This window comes from Chrysochloris asiatica, unplaced genomic scaffold (genome assembly GCF_000296735.1).
Source record: "Chrysochloris asiatica unplaced genomic scaffold, ChrAsi1.0 scaffold00014, whole genome shotgun sequence".
In the NCBI taxonomy this organism is placed as follows: Eukaryota; Metazoa; Chordata; class Mammalia; order Afrosoricida; family Chrysochloridae; genus Chrysochloris; species Chrysochloris asiatica.
The window spans coordinates 18,443,797-18,453,920 of NW_006408532.1; the positions used below are offsets into that span (position 1 = coordinate 18,443,797).

General features: G+C 40.1%; 1 protein-coding gene across 1 annotated transcript in view; it reads left to right on the forward strand.

Moving 5' to 3' along the window:
• TMC1 (transmembrane channel-like 1) overlaps positions 1–10,124 on the forward strand; it is a 186,453-nt gene that overhangs the window by 104,078 nt on the left and 72,251 nt on the right. Inside the window, exon 9 of the mRNA XM_006835003.1 lies at positions 1,691–1,833. Within this exon, the coding sequence (XP_006835066.1) occupies positions 1,691–1,833 (143 nt within the window). The remainder of the gene's footprint in view (positions 1–1,690; positions 1,834–10,124) is intronic.

Sequence of the window (10,124 nt, forward strand, 5' to 3'; positions counted from 1 at the left end):
TAGAATCCCATTGGCCTCTGATATAAACTAGGCATGATCATGGTTTAAGACAATTTTCTAAGTCACTTCTTTTAATCCTTCCTCTAGGAATTAGCATGGAAGGCATTTCCTCCTCCTGCATTTTTCCTGTTTTTCTCCCACCTCCAATCCTTCTTCTCCTCCCCCATTCCACAGTGGATTTCAAAGTCCCTTGGTTGATATGTTGTTCCTGTTCTTAAGTGCCCTTGAGTTGGTTCCAATTCATAGCAACCCTATATAGGGTTTCTGAGGAGTACCTGGTGCATTCGAACTGCTGACATTGTGGTTAGCAGTGCAACATGTAACCCACTATGCTAAAGACAACTGAATGGAATTTCTAAGATTCCAGGATGACTCACTCCATCTCAGGATGAGGCCCCAGATTGGCAAGTTATTATTATCTTCTCATCTCACAAAGCATAAGGACTCCTGCTGTGGTGCTGTAGGTTAGGCATTAGACTGCTAACCACAAGACCAGCAGTTCAAACCCATCAGCTACTCCTTGGAAACCCTATGCAGGGTTGCTATGAGTCAGAACTGACTCTATAGCTCTTAACAACAACACAGAGAAGCTGTTTCACAGTTGTTGTTAAGTGCTGTCAAGTTAGCTTGGACTCATAGTGACCCTGTATAGGGTTTCTGAGGAGTGACTTGTGTGTTTAAACCACTGACCTTCAATTAGCAGTTCAGTGCTTATCTTACAGTGCCACAAGTGAATATATAGTAATGTGGAAACAATTCAGCTCTGATTCAATTCAGCTTCAGTGTTGAGAGAGAAAAGCACATCAATGAGAAAAAGGGGTAAAATGAAGAATAATGTGAAGGAAGCAACATTAGAACATACTCATGTTCTGCATATAAAGAAGGCTTTATTGAGGTGGGTTTATTAAAATGGTAATTCTAACTCTGGCTGATAAATTTTAGGAAGAGCACTTAATGCACAGATAAACAAGGTTGTTTTGGGAGAATGTCATAATAGGTGTGATGAATAGAAGGTTGTTCAGATCATTGTCAACATCACCGCAAATACGTAGCTTACAGAGAACAGATGTAATAAACAAGCCCTGATCACACAGTGGTTTAATGCACAGCCACTAACCAAAAAGTCAGTGGTTTGAACCCACAAGCTAGACCGTTGGAGAAAAGTGTAGCTGTCTCCTTTCAGCTTTGGAAATCCTATGGGTCACTTCTATACTGTTCTATAGGGTCACTGTAGGCTCGCTATGAGTCGAAATCGATTTAACAGCAGCAGGTTTGTTTTTTGCTTTGATGTCATTATGGCTCAGGTGACTGGAAACGGTAACCTGCCACAGCACTTTGAGGAAGCATGTTTCTGATCCTCCTCCCAGTACTAGGCAAGCCTTTAGAACTGCAAATATAACATCATGATGTTTAAATCAATGGGTATTTCACAGTAATCACTCCACAGTTGAGCAAGCTTATATTTGATTAGAAATTTAGTCTACTTAGAAGTCACTGAAATTTTAATAAACCAAAAAGCTGCCAATCGATGTGGCAGTGTAACATTCATTCTATGGAGCAAAACAATAGGGCTCATGTCAAAGCCATCACCCAGGTTTGAAAATTAATGTCATTTTGTTATCCCTCTAAGGAGTTGATTTTTTTTTGCCCTTCACAGCATCTGCTAAGCTGCTTTGTTGTTGGATTTTAGGGCTTGGCACAATATTCCGTCCTCTTCTATGGTTATTACGACAATCAACGGACAATTGGATGGATGAGTTTCAGGTTGCCGCTTTCCTATTTTCTGGTGGGCATTATGTGCATTGGATACAGCTTTCTGGTCGTGCTCAAAGCGTAAGTTTCATCTGTCTCTTGAGAAGCAAACAATAATTTCCAGAATCAAACGAGGGAATTAATTTGAGAGTTGGATATAATTTTGTTGCTATTTTATGTCTAGAGGCTGTAGCATCTGTAAGAAATGAAATACAGCTTTAATACTCACAGTAACGTCAGACTATTACACCCTCAAAACAACAGGGCTGAACACAAACACAGGCCTTGAGGTCACTTTGCTGGGTCAGACTGATGGTTGTATGCCTATCCTGTGGTTAAGTACATTTAGAAAACTTGTGAACGGATGTTACCAATATGGCAGTGAAACAGCTGCTGATATGTCTTGTCCCATGAAGAAAGGTTTGCAACTTGCAGAATCAGCTCAACCGACAGAATCTATTATTCTCTGTTCATTTTTTACAAAAAAAATAAGTATAATCACTCATCTGAAAAATTTTTTAGCTAAAATGAATGGTCCCCAATGAAATAGTTGTAATCAACTGTACAATGATGGTTTGTCTTGGAAAAGGATTTATTAGAACATGGGGGAAGATTTCATTGGAGAACCAATGGAATTGCAGTTAATTTTTTCCCCCTGCCTGAAATACATGTATAACACCCTGCTATAAAATGCTGCACAGTTATTGAGGATGTGAATTATCCAATCTTTTGCCAATTTTCTGGATTACTTTCGGAGAAGAGTTGACATTTCACAATTAATGTCTCTCACTTTTTATTTGGCTGTGCATCTGGGAATCCACCCAGAAGGACCTCTGTCTGAGGGGCTGCGAGGGATGAGAGGAATGCAATCACCATAAGCAGGGACTTTCTGGAACATTCTGTAACACGCTTTGTGTCTTGTCCCTACTGGAATTACTTCTAACTGGTTTCTCTCTTGTATTTAGTTTCTAAGCCCTTTCAGGATGTGGAAACTGCCTTAATGGGAACCTCAAAAATAAGATATTGATACTACACTATCGCATTACAAAAATCAGCCACACTTTCCAGTCCTTTGACCATATTTGTTTGAATCATCTAAGTTCTGGTAGTGTAGTGGTTACAAGTCAGGCTGCTAACTGCAAGGTAGCAGTTCAAAACTAGCAGCCACATTCAGTGGGAGAAAAGAAGAGGCTTTTTGCTCTGGCAAAGGAAACCTTTGCCAGAAACCCTATTGAGTGTTGCTATGAGTCAGAATCATCTCCATGGCACACCACCACCATCCCCACTAGAGAATGTTAAATTATGTATGTGGCTGGCCCTATATTTGTTTGCACTTTGCTGTTCTGTTGTTGTGAAGTGCCCTCAAGTCAGTTTCGACTCATAGCAACCCTGTAGAGTGTTTCCAAGGCACTGTTGGTGGGTTTGAACCGCTGAACTTGTGGTTTACAGTCCAATGCTGATCCACAGTGCCACTGTAACCTTTATTCCTTAACTCCACCTTAATCTTTACTCCTTACAAATTCATTTCAAAATGGGTCTATAATCACAGGCGTTTTCTTGTTGCTAAGTACTGTCAAGTTGGTTCCAACTCATAGAGACCCTGTATCGAGTTTCCATGGAGCAACTGGTGGGTTTGAACTGCCAACTTTGTGGTTAGAAGTCAGTGCTTTTCTTAGAGTGACATACCAGAATCCCAATCACAGACATAGAGAGTAGAATTTACAATATATCACAAAATGGAGAAATTTGTCTAGAAGGGCCATAACATATAATTAGTTGCCCTGCACAAACCATGTGACAACACAGAACTGCCAAACAGGTTTCCTTAGCTGAACAGAAACTTTCAAAGGGCAGCTCAAGAAGAAAAAGTCAAATATCACGATGAAATATGCAAAGGTCTGGAGTTAGAAAACCAAAAAGGAGAACACAGCCAGCATTTCTCAAGCTAAACTAACTGAGGAAAAATTCAAGCCTTGGCTTGCAATATTGAAGGATTCTTTGGGCAAAATATTGAATGATGCAGAAAGCATCAACAGAAGATGGAAGGAATACACAGAATCACTGTACCAAAAAGAAGTGATTGATGTTGAACTATTTAAAAATGTAGCATATGATCAGGGGCCAATGGTACTGAAGTAGGAAGTCTAAGGTACATTGAAGGCATTGGCAAAGAGCAAAGCTTCAGGAATTGATGGGATATAAATTGAAATCTTTCAACAAACTGATAAGGAACTGGAGGCAGTCACTCATTTATGCCAAGAAAATTCGGAATAGAGCTACCTTGCCAACTGATTGGAAGAGATTAATATTTGAGCCCATTCCAAAGAGAAGTTACCCAAAGAAATGTGGACATCATTGGGCAATATCATTAATATCACATGCAAGTAAAATTTTGCTAAATTCACAAATGGCTGACACAGTACATTGACAGGGAACTGCCAGAGGTTCAAGCCGGATTCAGACAAGGACGGGGAATGAGGGCTATCATTGCTGATGTCAGATGTATCTTGGGTGAAAGGAGAGAATACCAGAAAGATGCTTACCTGTGCTTTATTGACTATGTAATGGCTTTTGACTGTGTGGATCATGACAATACATAAACAGAGTTGTGGAGAATGAACAATCCAAAACAATTGTGCTCATGAGGAACCTATACATAGACCAAGAAGCAGTTGTTAGAACAGAACAAAGGGACACTGAATGGTTTTAAATCAGCAAAGGTATTTGCCAGCGTTGTATTCTTTCACCACACTTTTTCAATCTGTATGCTGAACAAATCATTAGAGAAGCTGAATTAAATGAAGAAGAATGTAACATCAGGATTGGAGGAAGACTGATGAACAACCTGTGATATACAGATGATACAACCTTGTTTACTAAAAGCAAAGAGGATTTAATCTACTTAAAATACTTTTTGATGAAGATCAAAGACCACAACATTTGTTATGAGTTGCACCTCAAAGTAAAGAAAACAAAAATCCTCATCACTGAAGCAATAAATAACATTATAATAAATTGAGAAAAGATTGAAGTTGTCAAAGACTTCATTTTGTTTGGATCTACCATCAACACTCCTGGAAACAGCAGTTAAGAAATCAAATGATGTATCGCATTAGGCAAATTTACTCCACAAGACCTCTTTAAAATATTCAAAAGCTAAGATGTCAGTTTGAGAACTAAAGTGCACCTGGACTAAGCCATGGTATTTTCAATCGCTTCACGTGCATGTGGAACTTGGACAATGAATAAGGATTACCACAGAAAAATTGATGTATTAGAGTTATAATGTTGGAGAAGAATATTAAAGGTACCATGGATTGCCAGAAGAATAAATAATTCTGTGTCTGAAAAAGTACAACCAGAATGTTTCTTAGAAGCTAAGATGGCCAGAATTTGTCTCTCATACTTTGAACGTATTACTGGGAAGAACCAATCTCTTAAGAAGGACATAATGCTTGGTAAAGTGATGAGTCAGTGAAAAAAAAGATCTCTAACGAGCTGGATTGTCACAGTGGCAATAGCAGTGGGCTCAAGCATAGCAGCAATTGTGAGGATGGCACAGAACTGGGTGGTGGTTCATTCTGTAGTACATAGGATTGCTATGGGTTGGAACTGACTCAACAGCACCTAAAAACAACAACAACAACATCTTTATGGAAACTCATCACCATTTCTTTACTTGCAGAGCTTCTAGGTGGGTATAAACCATCAATCTTTTGGTTAATAGTCAAACACTTAACCATTTTACCACTGTAGAATAATTTCATTGGAAACCTCATGGAGCACAGTTCTCCTCTGACACACATGGAGTCACCATGAGTGGGAATGGTCTGTATGGCAGCAAGTTAGCTAGCTTTTCAGAGCCTTTATTTCCTTTTCACTTATTTGTATCTCCTGATACAGACAACTGTTATGTCTTGAGATTGTGCATAAAAGCTTTTCATGTTTTTTGGCATCTTCACGTGGTATCTTAGCCTGAATGTTGGTTCCCTTTCCTCCTCCCAAGTAAACATTTCTTTACTCCAAGAAACTCCCTTCGCAAGCAACCTCAGAAAAATGCATCAGAATTCCTCCGGCTACAATCTAGTAATTTACTTACTGGAGAGATTTTCAAAAAAGATAAGAATGTTTAACATCTCTAAGGATGTATAACTGGCTACATATCAGTGTTTGACATCTCTGAGCCTGTATAACTAGCTATGACTCATATTGACCTTGTATAGGGTTTCTAAAGAGCAACTGGTGAGTTTGAACCATCAACCTTGAGGTTGAGTGCTTATCCTATGATGCCATACCAGGACTCCATATCCTTATGTATGAGTCCTGGTTGATGCTGTAGAATAAGCATTGGATCAAAAAGTCATTTGAAGCTCAAGATCGATGGTTCAGACTCACCAGCCACTCTTGAGAAATCTTATACAGGGTTGCTATGAGTTGGAGCAGACTAAACAACACTTAACAACAACAGTAACATATAAACATATATACTCAAACACATTGGCTTTGCTTCTCTGGAAAACTCAGAAACTCAGACATTTGGTATAAGTAGTAGTTCTAGAGAAACAATATCATAAGGATAAATTTTCTAAATTTGTTCTCAATTCTGGGTAGTCTTAAAGGCATTGATGACTCTACCTCCAGTAGTAAAGAGGGCTTTGCTAACATTGCTAATCCATAACATGAGGTGGTAATCATTGTTGTTGTTGTTAGGCATCAATGAGTAGGTACCAACTCATAGTGACCTTATGCACAATGGGATGAAACACTGCCCTTGCCAAGCTCACATTCATTGCTATGTTTGAGCCCATTGCTGTTGCCACTGTGCCAATCCATATCATTAGGGGTCTTCCTCTTTTTCTCTGACCCTTCATTTTGGTGGTTATGTGCCACAGAGTCAGTACCAACTCATAGCGACCCTGTATAGGGTTTCTGAGGCTCTAAATCCTTATGGGAGCAGAAAGCTTCATCTTTCTCCCACAGAGCAGCTGGTAGTTTCCAACTGCTGACCTTGCAGTTAGCAGCCCGATTCATAACCACTGTGCTACCAGAGCTCCTATACCAATCACGATAACTTTACCCTCCACTGGTTCCTCCTGATAATATATCCCAAGTATGAGAGAAGAAGTCTGGCCATCCTGGCTTCTAAGGAACATTCTGGCTGTACTTCTTCCAGCAGAGATTGGTTTGTTCTTTTGGCATTCCATGCTATTTTAATATTCTCCTCCAACACCAGGGTATATTTAATATCTTAATATTCACATCTAACACCATAACTCAAATGCATCAATGAGGTGATAATACAAATAAGCAAAGTATCACCACCAATAGAGCAAATATTTGAAACAAGACTGGAGGTGATTGCATATTGGTTGTTTTTTTACCATTTTATGAGAATGCGAAGTTTCAGAAAGTTGGTTGGTTGGTCCTACATTTGCTAGACAAAATGGTAAAAGAAAGAGAGGAACTCAGAGCTTCAGAGTCACAGTTTAAATGCCACATGAAAAAATTGAACGTGGCTACTTTGCCCTGAAAAGGAGCTCTGGTAGCATAGTGGTTACAAATCGGGCTGCTAACCTCAGGGCCAGCAGTTCGAACCTACCAGCTGTTCCACGGGAGAAGGATGAGGCATTCTGCTCCCTTAAAGATTTACAGCCTTGGAAACCCTGTCCAGAGTCGCTATGAGTCAGAACCGACTCCATGGCACAACAACTCCCTACTCACCTGGGTTTGCTAATCCATTGCAGTGGCCACACAGAACTCAGACGCTATACTCACAGTTATGAGGTTTATTAATAAGGAAATTTAACAGGTTACAATTGGGGTCAGAAATGTTCAGGGGTTGTCACAGTCAGCTTCTGATAAATGCCCATAGGACTCACCACTCCACCATTAGCTTTAGTTTGCAGGCAATTGGTTCTAGCTCGTGGGTCAACAAACCTTGGTCCCCAACTTAAGTACTCCAGCAAGCAAGTTTCTTGCCTAAAGTCACTCAGTTTTACTTGCTTCATGGGCTGGGAAGCCCACTCTGCCTTACGCTCTATTTCTTGGTTCTGTTGCTGCTGTTTCTCTGCCACTCCTCTGGTGTCGCAGCTTTCTGTCCCTGAGTCAAGGGGATTCAATGCACAGGGATCTCAGGGTCCAAAGGAGACACTCCCCTCCTGGCTCTTCTTCTTTGATGGTAGTGAGATTTCCCACTCCTGCTTCTGAGAGGGCTCGTTTTAAACCCATGCTGGAGTTTCAAATTTTTAAAAAATTATAATGAACTCTGCTAACATCCACAGGTGACTCATGTCTTCCCATCAGTATCTTCTCCTACCTTCTCTTACCCAAACCCAGCATGGCAGAAACATTGGTGGAAGTTACAGATGATGGCTAGAAGAGACACTAGATACTTCACTACACCACAGTTTGCAGAGAAGATCATCAGTTTTACATTGAACAAATCTTATACTTTGTTTCATCTCAATGATTGCAATCCCTTCCATGTGACAACAGTTATCCCACTTCCTCCCTGTGGTAAATGTTGTCCTTTGGATCTTAAATGGATTACTAGTCCATGGTGAGCATACCTTACTAGCGTTGTTGTCTCTCCTATATATGTCTACTGCTTGGCTGAAAATTAGACCACAAGGGGGAGTTCCATTCCTGACCTGAAGTGTGACTAAGGGTCATAGTTAGTCTCAGGTTCCTCCAACCTAGTAATCCTGGTCTTTTAAAAATAATTTTGAATTTTGGTCCACATTTTCTAAGAAAGCCTTATTTCTTCTAGTAACAGAACTGATATTACCTAAAATCAAACCCAGAGTCTTATCATAAGAGTGTCTGAATTACAGTGCCAGTAAATTGCCAACCTTAAATGGTAAAGCATTGACTAAGAAGAAACAGGATCCTGAAACTTGGGGTTGGGAACACATGGGCAGATTCATTGAATCACTACTGCCAGTGGCACCACCCTTCCTATCTAAAGAGATATTTCATTTTTGTTTATTAAACCATTATTAATAGAACCATTATCCCTTCCATCCCCATTTGATGACATTTACTCAGATATGCCTGCTGAAATGGAACTTGAGGAATTGTCTGGGATATTGCCTGAGGCAAGTGCTTTATAAGAAAATGATCAGCAACATCACTGTAGCTACTTTCTGGAACCTTCCCAAAGGATAGTGATGAACACAAATTCTCCAAATGGGCAGAACTTTGAGGACTACACCTGATTGCTCACTTTGCTTGGGAGGAGAAATGGCCAGATGTGTAATTATATGGGCTGATTCATGGCTTGTGGCCAGTAGGTTGGCTGGATGGTCAGGGACTTGGAAAATTGATGACAAATTGGTGATTGGAAATTGGTGACAAAGAGGTATGGAGAAACTGTGTGTGGATAGATATCTCTGAATGGTGTAGATATTTGTGTCTCATGTGATACAACATGAGACACAAATACTCAACTAAGTGTTATCAACAAAGTGTTATCTTGACAGAGGTGGATTTTAATAATCAAATAGATAAGATGACACATTCTGTGGAAACCAGTCATTCTATTTCCCTAGCCACTCCAGTGGGCTCATGAACAAAGTGGCCATCATGGTAGGCTGTACTGAGACACAGCCCAAGGAATCTTCAGACAAACTCTTCTTCGTTTCCATCATTGTTATTGTTGTTAAGTGCCATCAAATCGGTACCAACTCTTAGCAACTCCATATAAGCTTTTGAATGAGCAGCTGATTGATTTGAACTACTGACCTTATGGTTCGCAGTTCAGTGCTGACCTTACAGTGCCACATCAGAAGTTCTCATTTCCATTATGTAATATCAATTCAATTTCTAGTTGGTAATCAGGATCAATCATATCAGCCAATACATAACTCCCTTCTTCCTTCGTTGATTTAGAGGCATAAGCAGCCCAAAGTAGCCAGGTAGCATTCTTAACTTCCAGTTTAATGGATTCAGTGTTGTGCCTCCAGGTGAGAGTATTTCTCCCTTTGGAACGAAGACCTCCAGACCTCCAAAGCATAGGGTCACAGGGACAGGAAGTAAAATTTTGTAAGTGTATGACTAAGGGTAATAGTGAGTGGTATTGCCACTCTTGGTTCCTGAACCTGTGAATCCTGCCCATATATGGTACACTGGTTGAGAATATCTACAACCTCCTGAAGAACACGTTCTCAAACCTGCAAGGTATAGCCACCTAGCTAACACCCTATTGTATCTTTAAAAGATCACCCCATTGTTCTATGAAGCCAGTTGCTGCAGGGTGATGGGGAACATGGTAAGAACAGTGATTACCATAAACATGGGTCCATTGATGCACTCTATTTGCTATGAAGTGAGTTTCTTGACCTGAAGCATTGCTTTATGGGATACCATGACAG